The 23,036-nt window shown below is 41.5% G+C and overlaps 1 protein-coding gene across 1 annotated transcript in view; it reads left to right on the forward strand.

The window, feature by feature from the left end:
• Positions 1-23,036, forward strand: part of samd8 (sterile alpha motif domain containing 8) — a 59,577-nt gene that overhangs the window by 16,504 nt on the left and 20,037 nt on the right. Inside the window, exon 2 of the mRNA XM_068020624.1 lies at positions 12,715-13,299. Coding sequence (XP_067876725.1) covers positions 12,722-13,299 — 578 coding nt within the window. The 5' untranslated portion in view covers positions 12,715-12,721. The remainder of the gene's footprint in view (positions 1-12,714; positions 13,300-23,036) is intronic.

Consider the following 23,036-nt stretch of genomic DNA (forward strand, 5'->3'; position numbering starts at 1 on the left):
GTTGCAAAATTGCTGTATTTATATTTCTGATGTTTGTTACTCGGTGGTTAGCTAATTATTCCTAACTAAATTCTATATCCCTCAGGAATCTGCTTGCATCTCAAAATCTTTGTGAATGTGAACATTGCACTTTTGGAATGGCCAATTGTCAGTAGTTTTACTAACTGAATTTGAGGACACCTTCCAGAACTTTAATAGCCGGATCTACTTTTCTCACTGAAGACTGCCGGCCATACCTTTTTTTGTGGCATTGAAGCCACGCTGACTTCAAACTGATGTTACAAGTTAATTCAAGCTGCAGTGAGCCCCTTAACTTCTTGGATTGATGACTTGCACCCATTGTATTTTCAGATAACTACAATTATAGACTAATGGTCTAATCTGTAATGAAGGTCCAACCGTAATTCTTACACGAAGACACAAAAGAATCAGTGCAACGTGGACTTTAATGTTGTAAAAATGCCCCAGGCACTTTGCAGTGAAGAAGTGACATTGAGCAGGAAATGGGAGGAAAGATTGGGGAAAGTAACTGAAGTGTGGTAGAAGTGATGGGCTTTGAGGAGGTTTTAGAAGTTGGAGAGACATGTCGTAAGGAGAGAGTTTTAGGAAGATTGCAGGGGCATGATGGCTGAGGCTCAGTAACTGGTGCTAGAGAGGAGAGAAATGATCAGTAAACCCGAATTAGCAGAGCCAAGAGTGTGAGCTTGGTGCTGGGATTGGAAGAAATTCCAGAGAGTTTGAAACTAAGATTTCATCCATGCACTGGGGCTTCCCAAAGGCATATTTTGAGAGAGGAATGAAGCGTGATAACTTTGTATTTGGTACATGGAAGTATGCGTGGAACCTTCTGAATATATTACACTTTTGTGAAAAATTGTTGATGGGTGGTTCTGTGGAAAAGCTTTTCTGTGTGAGAGATTTTAAACCGAGTCTATCTGGTCTTTTGCTGAGGAATGAGTGCTGCTTCTGTGTATTTCATAGAGTTTGCAGTAAAACTTTGGTTAAAGTGACTTTTGTTCTTTGATCTTAATTAACATTCTACAGTTGTATTTTGTCACTTTGTTTAATGAAAATTATTACAATCCAGTAGGTAGACCTGGGCCCTCTACTGAAAGAACCCAAACTCCTTTTCTGGCCTTGGAACATAGGACATAGGAGCAGGAGTAGGCTGTTCGGCCCCTCGAGCCTGCTCCTCTATTCAGCTAGATCATGGCTGATCTTCTACCTCAATGCCATTTTCCCGAACTATCCCCATATCCCTTGATATCTTGAATATCTAGAAATCTATCGATCTCTGTCTTGAATATACTCAATGACTGAGCCTCCTTAGCCCTCTGGGATAGAGAATTCCAAAGATTCACTGCCCTCTGAATGAAGAAATTTCTCCTCATCTCAGTCCTAAATGGCCTACCTCTTCTTCTGAGACTGTGTGCCCTGGTTCTAGACACTTCCAGCCAGAGGAAACATCCTTCCTGCATCTACCCTGTCGAGCTCTGTAAGAACTTTGCATGTTTGAATGAGATCACCTCTCATTATTCTAAACTCTAGGGAATATAGGCCTAATCACCTCAGTCTCTTTAAATCCTGCCTGAACTGGGGTCAGGGGTTAAGTTTTAAGGTCATTGGCTGAATAGTGCTGCAGTTCACTTGAGCACTCAGCTGTCATGGTATACTTCATCTTTTGAGCGAGCGAGAGAGGAGAAAAATAATGCCGATTAGCCTACCTACCTGTACAACATGCCATTTGTTTGCTGAAATGCTGTTAATTGTAACTGTAGAACAGGCTGTATCCTGAACTCCATCTGAATCTTCTGGCGCCCAGTCTAATACAGCATAGGTGAGACAGCAAAATATCAAGGTAATATTTTTAAAAAGCACGTCCATTCAAATTGTTTAATTTTGAAACAGTGCAATCCATTTACTTTATCCATAAACGGGTGTCCTAGTGTTATTTGGCATATCAGTAATATGTCATTATCATCACTATCATTATTAATAAATTGCAATCATTAAATATTTGTAGGGATTGAAGTTCTTACTATGCACATGCAGTGGAACAAGCTGCAAAACTTGCATATGGTTTGGAAAGTTACGATAACTCTGTAAATAATTAGAAAATATTTAAATATAAAGCTTGAAATATTTGCTGATTATATGTCACTGTACTAATTTAACCTAACTTTGTATTGTGAAATCCTGAAAGCAAGATACGTGGGTTAGAGCTAGGCAGACTTTGGATAGCTGCGCCAACATAATATATGTTGAGCTACACGTTCAGTTTAGTTTCATTCCTGGTGGTTTTTGAAGTGCTTTTATTGTAACCTTTGCATTTAAAGATTACAGCCAGTGGCAAGTGCTGCTGCCAGATTTGCTGGTTCAGCTTCTTAAAAGTGCTTTATAGTGACGATATTTTGTTGGCACAAGGTATGCGGGATTCCTATCGGTAAAACCTGACAAGATAAGGCAAGTAACTGCTGCCTCACGTATGTCTGTCATACAGGCCCTACCAAGTCCTTCCTAATTACTGGTGGCAGTACTGATGGTTTTAAAAAGTGAGAACAGTGTTTGTAGCTCATGGTATTGATTTTGACCATATCAAGCATTGCTGTTCTCTACCAAATTCAATCATTACACTCTGATCATCCTGGAAAGCAAGGATAGTCTTCAGATGACTTTTCTCCGAACATCTGCTTGCCCCACCACCCTTGCCTCCAACAAGTGCAAAGAGCTCATGGACTGTTTTGTCACTAAGATTGCGACCATCTGTTTAATGCTTCTGCTGCAACTCTACCTCGCCTTGTTCACCATGTCAAACCACCTTCAAGGATTTTCCCCCTGCCTAGCCTTAAACCTGTATTTTTCTATCATTTCTCTCCTGTTTTCCCTTGTCCTCTTTCCATACTCTCCTTGGCCATTGAAACCACTGCCGGCTCACTTCATCCCATTCCCATTAACTGCTGACCATCCTGGTTCCCCACCAATACTGTAGCATTGTAAATAAATCCTGCTGTTTCGGTACTGCCCCTCTTCTTCATAACCTCCCTCCTCAAAAGTATCCACACATGACCCTAGTGTCCTTGCAAACTACAGTCTTGCCTTCGTCCTCCACTGAGTCCACTTTCCCTGCAACTCAATCCCTGAATCTCTTCAGTCAGGTTTCTGCCTGTACTACAGCACTGAAGAGTCCCTAATCAATTTCATAAATTACATCAGCCTTGACGCGGTTGACCATACAATCCAGCTGTGTAGGATTGATCTTGCATGGTTCCAATCCTGCCTATTCAATCATAGCCAGAGCATCTCCAGCAATGGGTCTCTTCTTGTCCGTACACTATTAGCTTTAGAATCCCCTAAAGATTTGTATTTGGAGCCCTCGTATTCCTCATCCATATGTTGACACTTCTAAAAGCCCACTGCTTGGTCCAAGCTTTTAGTTACCCCTGGTAATGTATCCTTCTTTGGCTTGACATCCAGTTTTGTCTGATTTCACTGTTATGAAGTGTCTTGAGATGTGTTTCTAGATTAAAGTTTTATATAAATACAAGTTCTTCTAGTTTCTTAGCATCAATTTAGGAGTGCCTTTTTTGTATTTCTCAATCTTTTTCACTTTACCCACTGTCTATCATTGCAGTTTTTTAAAAATTCATTTTTGGGATGTAAGCATAGCTGGCTAGGCCAGCATTTATTGCCCATCTTTAATTGTCCTTGAGAAGATGGTGATGAGCCCCCTTGAACTGCTCAGCCTATGTGGTGTAGGTATACCCACACTGCTGTTAGGAAGGGAGTTCCAGGTTTTTGACCCAGTGACAATGAAGGAACAGCAATATAGTTCCAAGTCAGGATGGTGTGTGACTTGGAGGGGAACTTGCAGGTGATGGTGTTCCCATGCATCTGCTGCCCTTGTCCTTCTAGCTGGTAGAAGTCGTAGGTTTGAAAGGCACTGTTGAAGGAGTCTTGGCGAGTTGCTGCACTGCATCTTGTTGCTGCACTGCGCCTGTGGAGGAGGGAATGAATGTTTAAGGTGGTGGATGGGTTGTCCATCAAGCAGGCTGCTTTGTCCTGGATGGTGTTGAGTTTCTTGAGTGTTGTTGGAGCTGCACTTATGCAGGCAAGTGAAGAGTATTCCATCACACTCCTGACTTGTGCCTTGTAGATGGTGGACAGGTTTTGGGAAGTCACCGAATTCCCAGCCTCTGACCTGCTGTTGTAGCCACAGTATTTATATGGCTAGTCCAGTTAAGTTTCTGGTTGATGGTAACCCCCAGGATGTTGTTGGTGGGGGATTCAGTGATGGTAGTGCCATTGAATGACAAGGGGAGATGGTTAAACTCTCTCTTGTTGGAGATGGTCATTCCCTGGCATTTGTGTGGCACAATTATCATTTGCTATATATCAGCCCCAGCCTGAATGTTGTCCAAGTCTTGCTGCAAGCGGGCATGGACTGTTTCAGTATCTGAGGAATCGCGAATGGTGCTAAACATTGTGCGGTCATTGGTGAACATCCCTACTTCTGACCTTATTTTGGAGGGAAGGTCACTGATGAAGCAGCTGAAGATGATTAGGTCTAGGACACTACCCTGAGAAGCTCCTGCAGCAATGTCCCGAGGCTGAAATGATTGACCTCCAACAACCACAACCATCTTCCTTTGCGCTAGGTATGACACCAACCAGCGGAGAGTTATTCCCCTGATTCCCATTGACTTCAAGTTTGCTGGGGGCCCTTGATGCCACGCTCGGTCAGATGTTGCCATGATGTCGAGGGCAATCACTCTCACATCACCTCTTTTGTCCATGTTTGGACCAAGGCTGTAATGAGGTTAAAAGCTAAGTGGCCCTGGCAGAACCTAAGATGAGCATCGGTGAGCAGGTTATTGCTGAGTATGTGCTGCTTGATAGCACTGTCGATGACACCTTCCATCAACTTGCTGATGATTGAGAGTAGACTGGGCAGTAATTGGCTGGATTGGATTTGTGCTGATTTTTGTGGACTGGACATACCTGGGCATAGATGCCAGTGTTGTAGCTGTGCTTGGCTTGGCTAAGGGTGTGGCTAGTTATTGGAGCACAAGTATTCAGTACTGCAGCCAGGATGTTGTCAGGGCCCATAGCCTTTGCCGTATCCAATGCACTCAGCCATTTCTTGATATCATGTGGCGTGAATAGAATTGTCTGAAGACTGGCATCTATAATGGTGGTGACCTCAGGAAGAGGCCAAGATGGATCACCCACTTGGCTGAAGATGGTTGCAAATACTTCAATTTTTGTACTGGGTTCCCCCATCGTTGAGGATGAGGATGTTTTTGGAGCCTCCTCCTCCAGTAAGTTGTTTAATTGTCCACCACCATTCATCACTGAATGTGGCAGGACTGCAGAGCTTTGATCTGAGCAGTTGATTGTGGGATTGCTTGACTCTATCACTTGCTGCTTCTGCTGTTTAGCATGCATGTAGTACTGTGTTGTAGCTTCACCAGGTTGGCGCCTCAATTTTAGTTATGCACAGTGCTGCTCCTGGCATGCTCTCCTTCAATCCTCATTGAACCAGGGTTGGTCCCCTGGCTTGATGATAATGGTAGAGTGAGGGATATGCTGAGCCAAGAGGTTATAGATTATATGTTGTGATTGAATTCAATGCTGCTGCTGCTGATGTCCCACAGCCGCTCATGGCTACCCAGTTTTGATCTGTTAGATCTGTTCTGAGTCTCTCCCATTTAACACAGGATGTCAGAAATGCTCCATCCATCAATATTGGCGACCACGCTCTGGAAGTGGTTCAAGAGTTCACCTACCTAGGCTCAACTATCACCAGTAACCTGTCTCTAGATGCAGAAATCAACAAGCGCATGGGTAAGGCTTCCACTGCTATGTCCAGACTGGCCAAGAGAGTGTGGGAAAATGGCGCACTGACACGGAACACAAAAGTCCGAGTGTCCTCAGTACCTTGCTCTACGGCAGCGAGGCCTGGACAACGTATGCCAGCCAAGAGCGACGTCTCAATTCATTCCATCTTCGCTGCCTTCGGAGAATACTTGGCATCAGGTGGCAGGACTATATCTCCAACACAGAAGTCCTTGAAGCGGCCAACACCCCCAGCTTATACACACTACTGAGTCAGCGGCGCTTGAGATGGCTTGGCCATGTGAGCCGCATGGAAGATGGCAGGATCCCCAAAGACACATTGTACAGCGAGCTCGCCACTGGTATCAGACCCACCGGCCGTCCATGTCTCCGTTATAAAGACGTCTGCAAACGCGACATGAAATCGTGTGACGTTGATCACAAGTCGTGGGAGTCAGTTGCCAGCATTCGCCAGAGCTGGCGGGCAGCCATAAAGACAGGGCTAAATTGTGGCGAGTCGAAGAGACTTAGTAGTTGGCAGGAAAAAAGACAGAGGCGCAAGGGGAGAGCCAACTGTGCAACAGCCCCAACAAACAAATTTCTCTGCAGCACCTGTGGAAGAGCCTGTCACTCCAGAATTGGCCTTTATAGCCACTCCAGGCGCTGCTTCACAAACCACTGACCACCTCCAGGCGCGTATCCATTGTCTCTCGAGATAAGGAGGCCCAAAAGAAAGAAAGTGCCACACAACATAATAGTGGGTATCAGTGTGAAGATGGGCTTTCGTCTCCACAAGGACTGTGAGGTGGTCACTCCTACTGCTGCTGTCATGGACAGATGCACCTGCGACAGGTAGATTAGTGAGGACGAGGTAAATGTAGGTTTTTCCCTCTTGTTTGTTTTCTCACCAGCTGCCGCAGGCTCAGTCTAGCAGATATGCCCTTTAGGATTCGGCCTTCTCGGTCAGTAGTGGTGCTGCCAAGCCACTGTTGAGTGATGGACATTGAAGTTCCCCACCCAGAGTATATTCTGTGCCCATGCTACGCTCAGTGCTTCTTTCAAGTGGTGTTCAACATGGAGGAGCACTGATTCAGTGGGTTTCCTTGCCCCTGTTTGACCTGATGCCATGAGACGTCATGGGATCCGGAGTCAATGTTGAGGATTCCCAGGGCCACTCCGCAACCGACTGTATACCACTGTGCCACCACCTCTGGTGGGTCTGTCCTGATGATGGGGTAGGACATGCTCAGGGATGGTGATGGAGGCTTCTGGGACATTGATTGTCTGATTCAGTGAGCATGAATATGTCAGGCTGTTGCTTGCCTAGTCTGTGGAACAGCTCTCCTAATTTTGGCACAAGTCCCCAGATGTTGGTGAGAAAGACTTTTCAGGATCAAGTGGGCATTGTGCCTTTGTTGTTTCCAGTGCCTCGGTCAATGCCGGTTGGTCCGTCATATTTGGCTTTTCTGCTTGATACAATTGAGTGGCTTGCTGGGCGATTTCAGAGTGTAGTTAAGAGTCAACCACATTGCTGTAGGTCTGGAATCACATTTAGGCTAGATTAAGAAAAGCAGGAAGGACATGAGTGATGTTTTTTACAACAATCTGGTAATTTTGTGATCATTATTAATGAGACTAGCATTTTATTCTGCTGTGGGATTTGAACCCATGTCTCCGTAACATCAGTCTGGGCTTCTGGATTACTAGCCCAGTAACATTACCACTTATGCTACCGTTCCCTTATTTGATATTGGTTATTCAGCACTAAAAGTTTATGTACTGGGTGGTCTGAATTTTGTATTCCAGGAATGTACACAAATCGTCATTCTATGTTGGACCTTTTACCCTGGAGTAATGCAATCTGGAGCTCTTGGTATCAAGCCAGGTCTTATCAGACCTAATTCAGCTCCCTTTCTTTTCAGAGCTAATGTTGGCATGCTGAAACCACCCACGGGACTGTGAAGAATAGCAGAAGTTCTGGTTTTCTGTTCAGTATTCCTCTTGCAACAAATATCACCATGTCCTAATAGACTAGCTGGTCATTCAGCTTCGTGTTTTTGCCCACTAACAGTCACTGCATTGCAAAAGTAAATCACTGTGGGAAGCACTTTGACCAGAAAAGATGCAGTGCTCTGCTTTTGTAAGTATTGTCATCAGCAGGAACAATTTGGGTTAGAGTCCTGAAGTTGTCATTTGTTTCCCTTAAATTTCTGCCATTTTCTGTATTGTATCCATTTAAAAAAAAATTAATCTGTGTTTTTTCTTGTTTATTGCCATTGGAAAATGCCCATGTCCGAATTAATTCTTCAGTTCTTGTTCATATTTTGCAATTGCAACATGCATTAAATAGGAATTCCAGAATATCACTGTAGTTTCTAGGGGTGTCACAATTTCCAATTTTCATCTGACTAATACAATGCAGAAATCTTGTTTATCATTCAGAAGTGTCATTTAAAATCTTTGATCAATTGTCTTCTAGAATCAAAACTTTGTGTTGTAACAGAGGGGAAAGAAAACTGACATGAAGCAGGAGTGACTAAGAGATAGAAGAGAAAAATAAAATCTGTGGAGGAGTAATTTCTGTCACAATTGCCTAAAACATTCAGTTGAAGGTAGACTGTATAGTAATTAGAAGTATAATGCAATGAGACAAAACTAATGTAGTGTCGCTTGCCTGCTGAGGAGATGCTTATGCGGTCAGAGGATTCAGGAGGAAATATAAAAGCTTTTATTGAACAGTAGACAAGTACTTTCCAAAACCAAGGTAAAAATGTTATATAAGCTCACTGAGGACAATTAACAATACAAAGAGAACAGCATAACAGCACATTTTCTCATTTTGAATCTGCTTGACTGTTCATGCAGGGCGTTGGTGCAAATCAGTTCTCAAAATAAAAGTATTTTTCTTGCATTGAAAATTCTGCGGAGTACCTTTAACAGTTTTTCAATTTATCCATGTTCAGTCCTTAATCGTCTTTTAATGCCTGTAAGTCGTTTTGGACATTCAAGGAATGAAGCTAAAGATTTGCCTCATCTGCTGCAAGTTAAGTAGAAAATGACCTGTTAAACTTGTCTTACTCAGTAAAACCAGTCGTCTTAAAGTACAAGGAAAAGGACCCTAATTGCGATGTTGAAACATGAAGCTACTTTTATACTGCCCTTGTGCTGCAGACTGCTGATTCACTAGTCTTTTGCAACTGGCAGGAACCTAAACAGGGCAGACTTAAGTCTGTGGACTGAAAAGCTCTTTTTATTTTTAAATTGGAACTTCCCCACCGCTGCAAGTCTGCCTTTCCCCAGCAAATTAACTTGACAACTGCCTGATTCCCTGCAGTGATGCAGTACCATGAAATCCGCATACAAATGTGTGTGCTGCTGATTTGAAAATGGTGTGACACAGCCTGTTTACGCATTCACTACATGCTGGAATCCACTGTGCAGCTCGTTTGCAGAGAATGTCTCTACTCTGTTTGAGCAGAAGTATGGGCGAGCAGCGTACTTGCATTGCTTTTCTGAGACTCGGTTAATATATTAAAAAGAAGTTGGTAAGCCAAGGATGAGTGAAGATCATAATCACAGTAAATTCACTGCTGCAGCTGATTTGCACTTTTGGGGTGAGTCCTTTCATTGCCCAAAGGTATCAGTTATGGATTGCAAGGCACTACAACTATTGTGGAAAGATATGACCTCACGTCTTGGGCTTAGTTTGAAGTTTCAGTTGATTTTAGCTCAGGGCAGCGCAGTGGTTAGCACCGCAGCCTCACAGCTCCAGCGACCTGGGTTCAATTCTGGGTACTGCCTGTGCGGAGTTTGCAAGTTCTCCCTGTGACCGCGTGGGTTTTCGCTGGGTGCTCCGGTTTCCTCCCACAGCCAAAGACTTGCAGGTTGATATGTAAATTGGCCATTATAAATGGCCCCTAGTATAGGTAGGTGGTAGGGAAATTGAGGAAAGGTGGGGATGGGGTAGGAATATGGGATTAATGTAGGATTAGTATAAATGGGTGGTTGATGGTCGGCTCAGACTCGATGGGCCGAAGGGCCTGTTTCTCTAAATAAAAAAAGTAAAATAAAAAATAAATAAAATAAAGAACTTTAGCGAAGACAGACATCTGTACAGAACAGTTCGAATGTGCTTATAACTAGGTTGAAAGAGCATGTTTAATAATTGTAATGGCTATAAGAGATATAGCATTACTTGGTGCTAGCTGAAGTCAATAAAGATTCCAGATGACTTATTGAAGGCTTAACTTAGATCCCAGAAGCAACACATCACAGAAAAAAAAACAAACCAGTATATTACAGCAAAAAGGCTGTTCTGATACGACAGTTAAATTATTTGGTAGGTTCAAACGTAAACTGGAAGATCGTAATTGGTGCTTTTGAACTTGTGATATATAAGCTAAAAAATACTAACCTTCCCTATTGTGCTACATTATATTTTATCCCACTAAAGTTGTAATACCGTAACTTATACAGTGTCAAATTGAATACCATTGATGAGTTGCTGTAATTCTTGTCAGATTTGTTCTGTTTGTGTTGGTTAAATTAATGGTTGTTTTATCCTTAATTATAACAACAATATTTACATTTATATAGTCCCTATAATGTAGAAAAATATCTTAAGCTTCAGAGGCATAATCAGAAATAAATGGACACTTGGCTAAAGCAGGCAGGGTAGCCAAAAGCTTGGTGGAAGAGGTGGTTTTAAGGAGGGTTTTGAACGAGGAGAGACTAGTGGACAAATTTAGGCAGGTAATTCCAAAGCATGGATCTTAGGTGGCTAAAGGCATGACTGCAAAAGGAGGGGGGATGCAAATATAGCCAGAGCCAGAGGAATAGAGAGGGTAGAACAGGGCTGGAGGAACTTGGAGGTGGGGAGAGGCAAGGCCAAGACAGGATTTAAACATGACGATCAGAATTTTAAACTGGTTCCCAGTCTCCCAACATCTCCAATCAGCAAGGCCTGGCGCAATGGATGAGTGGGACTTCATGCAGGATGGGATACAGGCAGCAGAGTTTTGGATGAGCTGAAGTTTACAAGGGTGGAGCATGGGAGTCTGGCCAGAGAGTATTGAAACAATTGAGTTTGAAGGTGATAAATGCCTGGTTAAGTGTTTTAGCTGCAGATGGACTGAACTGGGCGGGGGTAGAGGTGGGTGGGTGGTGGCAGCAGGCACCTTCGTGCTGGGAAGAATATGGGGTCAGAAACTCGGCTCTGAGTTGAATATGACTGTGAAATTGCAAACAATCTGGTTCATTGGAAATGGGGTTGGAAGGGGGTAAGGGTACCGTGGGTGGTGAGTATAAGAAAGTGGTCAAAGATGGCCTTTTTCTACAATAGATAGCATGGGAGTAGAGATGCCACAGGAGATGGCAAAGTTTAGGGGTGACAGTGAATATGGGTAGGAGAGTTTATATGGAAGCAGAGATTTAGGGAGCAAAAGAGGGTAGTGAATTCAGAGGATAGCTTGCAAAGGGAGCTGAGATGGAGATTAAAGTCAAGCAATATGAGTCACGCAGTGCAAAGGCTGAGGGGGGGACAAGTTTTGGAAGAGTGTCATAATATGTTGATTGACTATGAAATGATGTATCTTTGTTCTCTCGATTTTTGAAAAGCTGAGAGTTAATTAGTTTCTTTTGAGTTGGATATGTAAGATGTCTCAGGAGCAAATCAAATGAAGTATTGCATTTATACATTGGACACAAAGGTAAAAAATTATTTTTTCCTACAGCATTACAGTAACTCTTGCATAGCTGTGTTGGTAGCTTGACTTATATTAATGATCCCAGCACCTTGTTACTTATGGTAGAATATTATGTTTCTTTCCAAAATTTCTCTTTGGCATCTGTTCTTTAGTCACTGTTTGATATGACTGACTGATTTGGCTGTGCTGCCTTCTCTGGTGTAGATTATCCCCTGAAGTCCTGGAAAACATTTAATGGTCCGAGCAGTACTACAGATTCTCTTTTACATTTCCGATAGCCACAGGAGAACACTGAGTTTTTAATAAAGTTTTTAATCAAGATACATATTTGGCATTGGTAACAATATTTGAAATGCTCGTTTGCTAGATTTTTTGTACTTTTTACATCTGAGGAGCAGCTTGCTCATTGCGCAGGGTTGGGCTGAAAGTATGAGTCACAAATAGCAGAGAAAGCAATCCGAGGTTGACACCTGAGTTAGTTTTTCCATTGTGCAGAGTATTGAGGGGTGGGGTTTCATCATTTACCTTTGACAGGATTACCCACTTAGTCAATTAGGATATTTTTGTGCAAATACAACCACTTTCAGTTCAATTATGTTTTTCACAAAAATATTTAAGTCCAAAGGTGAGTTCCAAAAAATATAAATTTTTCAGTAAAATATAACAGCATCTTGTTAAATGCACATCTGATCCATCTTGATCTTTTTGTGTGTAATGGGAGTGGTTGTACCAATTCTAATGGAACTAAGGACTTGATTTCAAAACATTTCTGAAATGTAATGAATCTCTTTGTATATGGATTAAACTTTATGAGGAGCACCTGCATTGATGGGCTTGGAGGCTGCACTAAAATTTGTACGAGTAAAAACAATTCTTTCCTTCTGAGACTGCAGTGCAGCTCATTTTTATTAGCCTATGTTTCATGACCCAAAGATTGTGGTACCTAGAGTTAATTCAGTTTATATTAAAGGGCATTCTAACTTCAAATGTGTACACCTTCTGGGTCAAGCAATCTCTTGTGTTGAAATGCTCATGTAAACTGAGGATCGTTCATCCTTAAACATTCTCTAATATAGGAGTAAAAATTATTTTTACTCTGGACTAGATATTCTGCCAAATAATCAAATATGGGATTCCATACAGTTATTTGACTTTTTGTATTTTTATTTTGCAGTTGAAACATGACGGGAAGCCAGCTTAATATCAGGCGCTGGACCAACAAACATGTGGCCAAGTGGCTAAAGGAGGAAGGCTTCAGCGAATACGTTGATCTTCTATGTATTAAGCACAGACTGGATGGTATTGCCTTGTTAACTTTGACTGAATATGATTTACGCTGCCCACCTTTAGAACTGAAAGTGTTGGGTGATATTAAAAGGCTTATGGTATCTATTCGGAAACTACAAAAACAGCACAAAGATATCTTGGCGGAGATGGGCTATATCAGTGATGAATGCCTTGCTGGGACTGTTGTACATGCTGTTAATTCCACACAAAACAAAGACTGTCAGTGTAATGGTGTGGATCATTCCAGGGACACTGGTAATTTTGGTCAAGACTTGAGGACTGAACACTATCAGAATGGTAAATACTACAAACAACAAACAAGAAGACTTGACCCAGAGTTCTGGAAGACAGTTCTGAGTTCTATTTATGTATTCGTAGTCTTTGGGTTTACATCGATTGTCATGGTAGTGGTTCATGAACGTGTGCCTGACATGCAAACTTACCCACCCCTACCAGACATATTCCTGGATAGGTAAGTATTAGTTTAATATGGTTTTATTTTATACTTTTAAAGTAACTTCAGTACTAGTACAGTGCATGTTTTTAGGCACTAGGACACAGCTACCTCTTGAAATCTAAGAAACTATTTCTGTAGCCTGGGCACAACATCTGGGGCAAGCAAATTTCTGTTCAATTATTGTTCCCAAAATACTTTAGTATTCCATTTTGTCTTATTGTGATCTCTTATCTTCACTTGCTATTTACCATTAAAGAGGTATGGAAATTGAATGAATGTAATCATTTCTCTGCAGTTTTACCCCTTTTTCTAAAACATATTTACGCAAAAAGCATGATTCTAATATGCAAGCTTCAATTTTTTTTAACATTTTGGATAAGCTCCCTCTATTCCTCTCCAGCTGTATTGGAGAGGGATGAGGCAGAATCTGTTCACAAGACTTTCCAAGTGCTATTCTGAACAATGCATGCTGACAATCCGTGCTAGACTGTCCTGATAATTTCTCTTTGTGGTGATCTGCCTAGCCTTTGCTTGCCACCACTCTATCAAAACATATTGGAGATTTTCTAGTGTGGTGGAAATCAAACTGCTTTCCTGTGCTCTCTGGCATCTCTTTTTTAAATTCCAAAGCTGCACAGTTGTGATGCTCCCCAAATGAGGACTGGCAAATTATGGGTTTGAGTCCAACTCTACTGCTGGAGACATTGTATATTGATTCAATTTCAAAGACTAAGGAAAATACATTCTCAGTAACTAGTATATAACTCGCAGATGAACTGTGACAACTCCAGGGAACACACAGAATTGCGGCTGTCATGATATGGACACTGCTTTCAATTATTTTAAAATATTCCTTAAATAGCTGCTTCATTTCCTTGTGGGTTTGGATTTCAAATTTCATTACAGTCACCACAGTTTATTTACTGTTGAACTATTGCAAAAGTATTAGTACATTGATCAGAATCTAGGTGGAAGTAAAAGATTCCACGGTGTTCTTCAAAGAGCAGGGGGATTCTCTTGGTATACTGGCCAATATTTATTCCTCAACAAGCACCAATGAACAGGATTAACTGGTCATTTATCTCATTCGTGTTTCTTGGCAGAAATTGGCTAGTGTTTGCATTCATCATAACAGTATGTTTTAAAAGGAATTCATTGGCTGTAAAGCATTTTGGGACATTCCAAGGATGTGAAAGGCGATATACAAAGGCAAGTTATGAACATATACAAACATGCAAAAAAGGGCGGGAAAGACCAGCTGGTTCATCAAGCCTGCCACATAACTGACCTGTTACAACTTACACACACCATCAAACTCCTTACTCCATCTCTTCCCCTGCACCACCCAAGTCATGTAATCTCCTGGAAGAAGTGAAAATAGAAATATGCCAAATTTAGGGGAAATAATTTTGGAAAATGCCCCCTCCCCGTCCCCCGAAGATTTCAGGAGACTACAGACTGGTGTCACTAGTCCATGTTAGCTTGCCTGTCTTCTATAACTCAAGGTGTCTTCTATTTGTACGAACTCGTTCAATTCTGTTTTGAAATTCTGCAGCAAATCCAAACTCGGGGCACATAGCAACAACAGCAACTTGCATTTAAAGAGCAACTTTAACGTCGTGAAACTTCAGGGCATAGGTTTAACCTGTACACACTCAATTTCAATAGCGTGCAAACTGACCTCTGAAACTAAGCAAGAAATGTTGCAATTTCAGAATCTCACAGTAATATCAAGTTAAGCTAATTCTACCAATGTTATGTAGAAAGGGTATGAACATCAGGTCTAAATGCATTCATTGCAAACTAGATGACAAGGACTTCAAGTTATCAGTAAAATCTCTAATTTTAGTCCAGTTGATTGGGACGATGCTTTCTCTTTAAATTTCAGCTGACGCTGTAGTTAGAAACAAATATTTTTAACCAACACAAAGGCTTTTGGTAGGGTGTAGTACGATCTCCTGAAACCAGTCTCAAATCTTAGACTTGTCACGTGCAGTGTAATTTGCTGATTTGGCACAATCCCGGAACTGTGAAAATAGCAGTATCAGAATCATAACCAATTGCTTGCCCTAGATCCAAGTAATGAACTGAAGTAAAATAAGCAGTTACCAAGCTCTGTGTAAAAAAAAAAAAAAATATTCCCCTCTCAGGATCTAGTGAATCGTAACCACTGAGTGAGTGACTGGTCAGAATGTAGGGGACCACTGGTATTAGACTGAAAGGAAGTCTGTCTTCTGTTCTGAATTTTGTTTTTTCTATTTTCTGTTTATCCTCTCCCTAATGCCCTCTCCCCCCGAAAACATTATATTTATACAGAATACGAATGTGTTGGATATGGATAGCATTTTTTGGCTTCATACTGTCTGTACCTTTAGTGAACCATATCCAATTTGAAATTCTTTTGAATGCATTCATGTACTTGAATGAAATACTTGTATTTCTTTTAATTGTGAGCTATTTTAGTAGCATAAAGAGATTTGATAAGCATCTACAGAAAAACTCATACTTAGAAAAATTCTGCATATCTGGTTTTCGTTATTATTCTCAGCTCAGAAATGTAGACAATGTAAAAGTTATTTGATAGCAACTGAGAATTTACTGTGTATTCCGTCTCTCTGCACTTCTTCATAATAGACTCGGTGTTGTTACTATTCTGACTGTTGAGCAAAAACAATGTCAACATTTGGAAGCTTGGTATAGAGTTTAGCCAGGGTTATGGAACATTTGCACATGTGATTGAATAAGATCAAAATGAAATCATAGAATGGGTATAGCACAGAAGGAGGCCATTCAGCCCATCGTGTCAGTGCCGGTTCTCTGCAAGAGCAACTCACCTAGTCCTACTCCCCGGACTTTTCCCTGTAGCCAAGCAAATTTTTTCCCTTCAGATATTTGTCCAATTCTCTTTTGAAAGCCATTGAATCTGCTTCCACCAAACTCTCAGGTAGAGCATTCCAGATCCTAACCACTTGTTATGTAAAAAAAAAAAAGTTTTTTCTTCATGTCATCTTGGTTCTTTTGCCAATCACCTTAAATCGGTGCCCTCTGGTTCTGGATCCTTCAGCCAGTGGGAACAGTTTCTCCTTGTCTACTCTGTCCAGACCCCTCATGATTTTGAACATGTCTGTCAAAACTCCTCTTAATCTTCTCCAAGGAGAACAGGCCCAGCTTCTCCAACTTATCCATGTAACTAAAGTTCTTCAACCTTGGAACCATTCATGTGAATCTTTTCTGCACCCTCTCTAATGCCTTAACATCCTTCCTAAAGTGTGGTGCCCAGAACTGGACACAATACTTCAGCTGGCGCCGAACCAGTGTTTTATACAGGTTTATCATAACTTCCTTGTTCTTGTACTCGATGTCTCTGCTCATAAATCCCAGGATCCTGTGTGCTTTATAACTGCTTTCTCAACCTGTTCTGCAACCTTCAATGATTTGTGCACAATTACTCCTAGGTTCCTCTGCTGCTGCACCCACTTTAGAATTGTACCCTTTAATTTATATTTCCTCTCCTCATACTTCCTACCAAAATGAATCACTTCATACTTTTCTGCACTAAATGTCATCTGCTACTCCTCCGCCCATTCCACCAGCCTGTTTATGTTCGCTTGAAGTTTATCCCTATCCTGTTCACAGTTCACAACACTTCCAAGTTTTATGTCATCCGCAGATTTTGAAATTGTGCCCTGTACACCCAAGTCTGTGTCATTAATATATATCAACAAAAGCAGGGGTCCGAGCACTGACTCCTGGTGAACCTTCCTCCAGTCTGAAAAACAACCGTTCACCACTACTGTCACTCAGCCAATTTTGTATCCATGCTGCCACTGCTGCTTTTATTCCAGGGTTTCAATTTTGCTGACAAGCCTGTTATGTGGCACTTTATCAAATGCCTTTTGGAAGTCCACGTACACCACATCAACCGCATTACCCTATCCGACCCTCTCCGTTACCTCGTCCAAAAACTCAAGCAAGTTAGGTAAACACGATTTGCCCTTAACAAATCCATGCTGACTTTCCTCAATTAACCCGCATTTGTCTAAATGATTCTTAATTTTGTTCCGAATTATCATTTCTTAAAGCTTTCCCACCACCCAGGTTAAACTGACTGGCCTACAGTTGCTAGGCTTGTTCTTAGACCCTTTTTGAACAAGAATGTAACATTTGCAATTCTCCAGTCCTCTGGCACTACCCCTTATCTATGGAGGATTGGAAGATTATGGCCAGTGCCTCCACAATTTCCACCCTTACTTTTCTCAGTACCCTTGGATGCACCTCATCCGGTCCTGGTGACTTATCAACTTTAAGTAAAGCCAGCCTATCCAGCACCTCCTCTTTTTCAATTTTTAGCCTATCCAGTGTCTCAACTAACTCCTGTTTCACCATGACTTGGGCAGCATCTTCTTCTTAAGTAAAGACAGGTGCAAAGTACTCATTTGGTGCCTCAGCCGTGTCCCCTGCCACCATGTGTAAATCCCCTTTTAGGTCCCTAAGTGGCCCCACTCCTCTCATTACCATCCTTTTGCTATTTATATGCCTATAGAAGATGTTTATGTTTCCTTTTATGTTAGCTACTAGTCTCCTCTGATACTGTCTCTTTGCTTCTCTTATTTGCTTTTTCACTTTCCCTCTGAGCCTTCTATATTCAGCCTGGTCCTCAATTATATTGTCCACCTAACATCTGTCATATGCACTCTTTTTCTGCTTCAACTTACTCTGTAAATAACGCAGCTTTGAAAGATATTGGATGAGCATTAGTTGATGAATGTTTAATGCGTTCTTATGAAATTCCTTTGTCTGCTATTTTGACTGTGGCATTAATCTGTTTATTATAAGCCACTAAAATAGCAAACAAATGAATTTCATAAAAATTAATTAAGCATTTGTACATTAATATTCAGACATTGTAATTTCAAGGCCTATGCAACTGTTGCTATTTGGTGATCTTGGACATAACTGCCCTGCGTCCTGATAAGATATATTCCTTTATCAGAAGCTACCAACTGTTATATTACTTGTAGAGTTCAAGGGTGCAGACTATGTCCGATACTGGTTAGAAATTGAACGATGACTACACTTCAGAGGTAACTTGTTCTCAATAAATCACTAATCCAAAGCTATTGGAAATGAATATGTAGTCAAATGGCCACTATTTATCAAGACACATAGAATACTAACAAACATGACCAGTTACAATGTGTACTTTAATGGTTCAGTTAAAATACAACTTTAGTGTTGATGCAATATAAAATCTACAGTACAAGCAGAAATGAAGTCACCAACCTTGCACAGTAAATTTTGGCAAGTGATTTAGGCGCAATTCAAGCAGTGTCAAGTTGCATGGGCTTTATAGTGACTGCAATATAACCACATGTTGAGCTTTAGATTATCACTGACTGTTCGTTGGATCTTCCATTAACCATCTTGAATAATATTCCATATGTGCATGTACAGAGCCTGAGAGCATAACTCTGTTACAGTGTTGCTGTGTAAAATGAGTACTGGGTTAAAACCTGTACATGAAGTATAATAGGGCCCAAAGAATATTCAAAAATTAAATGAGATTCGTTATAGTGCTGAATGGCCACCATCCTGTCTAAAGCTAGAAGTACAGTATGTTTATTGCTAGTTAACTAAAATTTGTAGTTTAGAATTTGGCACAGAATTTTCTTCAATGATTCTTGTCCATTGGATTTTTCAATCCTGCCAGTGGAGAGCATTTTCCATAATCTTGGATGATCATTTGAAAAGGTTCTAATCAGGAACGACTGAAGGTAACCATCCTGTTTTTATATAGTGTGTGTGATTGACTGTTATACATGGGTTGAAATCTCAGGTGACCCTAATGCAAATGAACAATTTTACAAGTTCAGCATAAGGTGCTCCACAGCTGTGTATTTTATTTAAACTGTGCCCCATTTTACAGATTAAGCTTCATCCATGTAGTTTTTCTCTCTCTCTATCTCCAGCCCAGTCACATTGTGCCACACACCTTACCTGGTGAAAAAACAGGCTGGTGTTGGTGCAAGGTCTTTACCACTCTATAAATGGTATGTTAAGCCGGTGGTACCTGGTTTTCCAAATATCTTCCTGTGTGGAACTACTATTGTTTACTGCCTTTCTGCAGTGGCGTTGGTCAGAGTAACATGAGAGTTCTGGACTGGAAAAAATCCATTTGGCTGATTGAAGTGGTTAGAAAATATGGTATCCCCACAATAACTCATGTATACACCAATTATTAAATTTTCCATCAAGCAGTTGTCCCAAACTCATTTGAATTTGCTGATTTAATTAATTTATTTCTAGATACAGCACTGAAACAGGCCCTTCGGCCCACCGAGTCTGTGCCGACCAACAACCACCCATTTATACTAACCCTACACTACCCCCATATTTTCTACCACATCACCACCATTCTCCGACCACCTACCTACGCTAGGGGCAATTTACAATGGCCAATTTACCTATCAACCTGCAAGTCTTTTGGAGGTGGGAGGAAACTGGAGCACCCGGCGGAAACCCACGCAGACACAGGGAGAACTTGCAAACTCCGCACAGGCAGTACCCAGAACTGAACCCGGGTCGCTGGAGCTGTGAGGCTGCGGTGCTAACCACTGTGCCACCCATATCACCACAACTACCATCCTTGGCAGTCCATTCTGTACATTCACCGTTCTCTGTGCAAAGTAGTTAAGAGAATGCCAATTCAAACTTTTGAACACTCTCATCTCCACTCCAGTCTCTGCTTATTACCTGGATATTACTATCCTCATCTTCCATCCCTATGTTACTTGAGTTTCCATGACCATTCATGTGTGGGTTTTGGCTGCTGCCTCAGACCCAAGCCCATCACTTCTATTTCCCCTATACTCTCTTCTTTTCTCTTTACTCCTCATTAGATCCCTCTCTCTCCTGTCATCTTGCCTCCTTTCCCTTCTCCCATCTCGGGTATTTGCCTTCTCAAATTCCTACCCAAACCCTTTAACATTCCTCAATCTTCCTACTTTTCTGTCGCTGTCTCAGGATTGACTCCCTCTTAGATAAGCCTACAGCTTTCCTCTCTGGTTCTCTTGAATAGCCCATCAAGGCACTTGTTGCTGCCTCCAAACAACAGCAACTCCAGTTGCTGCCCCCTACTCTCTCACAGACCTACCTTCCCCCACCCCAATGTGCACACGATGAGCGCATCTTGCCAATCTCCTTGCCTTTTCAAGCCTCCCAGCACTGACCTCATGGATTTTGACAGTGGGTCAGCTATCACCACCCCTCTCCACAGCTCCCTCCAGAAATCTGCTTACTTGCAAATGAGGCTGCTGCCATCTATGAGCTATTGTGGATGATTACATTGACATCATGGCCTTAATGGAAGTGTGGCTGAGGGGTAATGACACCTTCCATCTTAAGCCCCCATTCCACACCTTGCCCCCCCCCCCAAGTATACCTTCCATCACGCCCCATCCAAACTGCAGTGGTGGCAGTGTAGCCCATATCACCAAATCACACCTTGGTCTGCCCCCTAGTCTTGGCACATTCCCTCCTTTGAGTATCTCACCTTGTTCCATCCTTCTCACCTCTCATTTAAAATCCTCATTTTCTACTGCCAACTACCAAATCAAGTTTTTCACCAAGATATCATCACTGCTTTCCTCCCTCAGCCTCTGCATCAAACGATTTCTCATCATTTGTGATTTCAACCTTCATCTTAATTCATCGTGCTCTCTCTCTTGAGTTCACTGCCCTCCTACCTTCCCTAAATTTTTTCCTCCATATTAACTCCCCTACCTATATTCACAGCCAACCCCTTGACCTCGTCATCTCGTGGCCTGACTGCTCCCATCATGTCGATCACAGATGTGGCTATCTCTGATCATTTCCTTGTATCGTTCACCACCCACATCCCCCTTAACCCTCTGAACTCCACTTCCTTCTGTGTTTGTCTCTGGAAAAAACTGCTCCCCCAACTGTGTAGCTTTTGGCCCTCTATTCACCACTGCAGTTCTGCAGCTACTGATCTGCTCAATCACACCCTCACTTCCACTTTTGATGCGCCTGTCATTATTAAATCCATTACTTCCTCTCAGGCTGATCTTTCCTCCAGTATCGTCCTCATCTCCACTCCATTAATTGCAAGAAACGCAGACTTAAATGTCTATGGTGAACAACTGGTTTAACCATTGCATTGCCTGACCTGCTGAACCACATAAAGCACTACCTAGTCCTGCTCTCGTCTGTCAAAACTGCTCACTATTCCAAGATCATCCTGGAATGCAAAGATAACTCCCGGCTTCTCTTTTCACTACAAACAGTCAAAATGCCACAGGATGCAATGGCAATCAGAATTCTTCACATTGAGTTCCACTTCATAGTCTCAAATTTGTAACAGCAGAAGTGAAAGAGCAATTTACAACAACAATTTGCATTTTTATATCACCTGTAATGTAGTAAAATATCCCAAGGTGATTCACGTAAGTGATTATTAGACAAAAATTTGACTCCACGCCGCTTATGGTGATGTTAGGACAAATGACCAAAAGTGGTGACTTTGATCCAGTGAAGTTTTATACCACTGGTGAGAGTTGGGGTGCAATGACTATGAATTCTCTTACACCAACAACAACTTGCATTTATATATTCCCATTAATATAAACAAATGTCCCAAGTTGCTTCACATATACAGAGCCAAATAAAAATTGACCCTGAGCCGAAGAAGCTGTGAATAGAGGATATTAAAAGCTTGGTCAAAGAAACAGATTTTTAGGAGAGCCTTAAGGGGGGGGAGAGAGGTGCAGAGGTTTAGGGAGCAAATTTCAGAGCTTAGGGATATTTTAATACATCAAAGGCACTATGTAAATGCAGGTTTTAGTTGTGGGGACTAGACAGCTGAAGGCAGGACTACCAGTGATGGGGTGAAGGGATTTTGGGACGCACAAGAGGCCAAGGTTGGAGGAAAGGACTAGAGAAAATGAAGATGCAATTTTACGAAGAATCACGACAGTTGTTTTTTTCCCTCTTCTCCAATCTTGTTTCTAGTTGGGAATTAGCACAAAATTAAGTTGATTAAAAAAATTGAATTGACAGGATCTGAATTTAGTTTGCTTTTTTCCCATTTCTGATCAAGTTTGCAGTATATATAAATTCAGGAAATATTTGGTCTGTGTTATTTTCTTTTAGCAATGAGCATCAACCCGGCCCTAGGACAAAATGAAATTCAACATTTTATGCAGGCTTAGTTTCATTTGATACTGTAGTTTGCATGACAGGGAATATATTGTTTACTTGGATTTCATTTCAAATTAATGTAATTAGCGTAGTTTGTAGTGGATTCTTTCATTTGAACTGACTGCTGCCATGTAGTTGCTTTAATGACCTTCAAGGCTTGTTTATCTGGGACATTTAGCTTGCAAACAAAAAGTACTGTCATAGGGTCGGATTATAAGAGATGTGAACAGTGATTCGTTTAAATATTGGAACACCAGTAAAAAATATTGTAGAAAGGAAAATGAGGAGTTTCATGTGCGTATTTTCCAAAGGAACAAGAATGTTGTGATGAGTTGAGAGTTGAAGGAAATGCCAAACGGTGATTTATATACCAATCTGGAGCAAGAATCCAGTCTTGAACATTTGCAAACATTACCTCATATTCATAAATAGGTTTGTTTTATAACATGAGGGGATGAGAGGCAGACTGATCCTTTTTCACTTGTGAATTCCAGTCTGTTGCCTGTTGTTATATGTAGGACTCCAAACTTTAT

The sequence above is a fragment of the Heterodontus francisci genome, chromosome 42, assembly GCF_036365525.1.
Source record: "Heterodontus francisci isolate sHetFra1 chromosome 42, sHetFra1.hap1, whole genome shotgun sequence".
Classification (NCBI taxonomy): Eukaryota; Metazoa; Chordata; class Chondrichthyes; order Heterodontiformes; family Heterodontidae; genus Heterodontus; species Heterodontus francisci.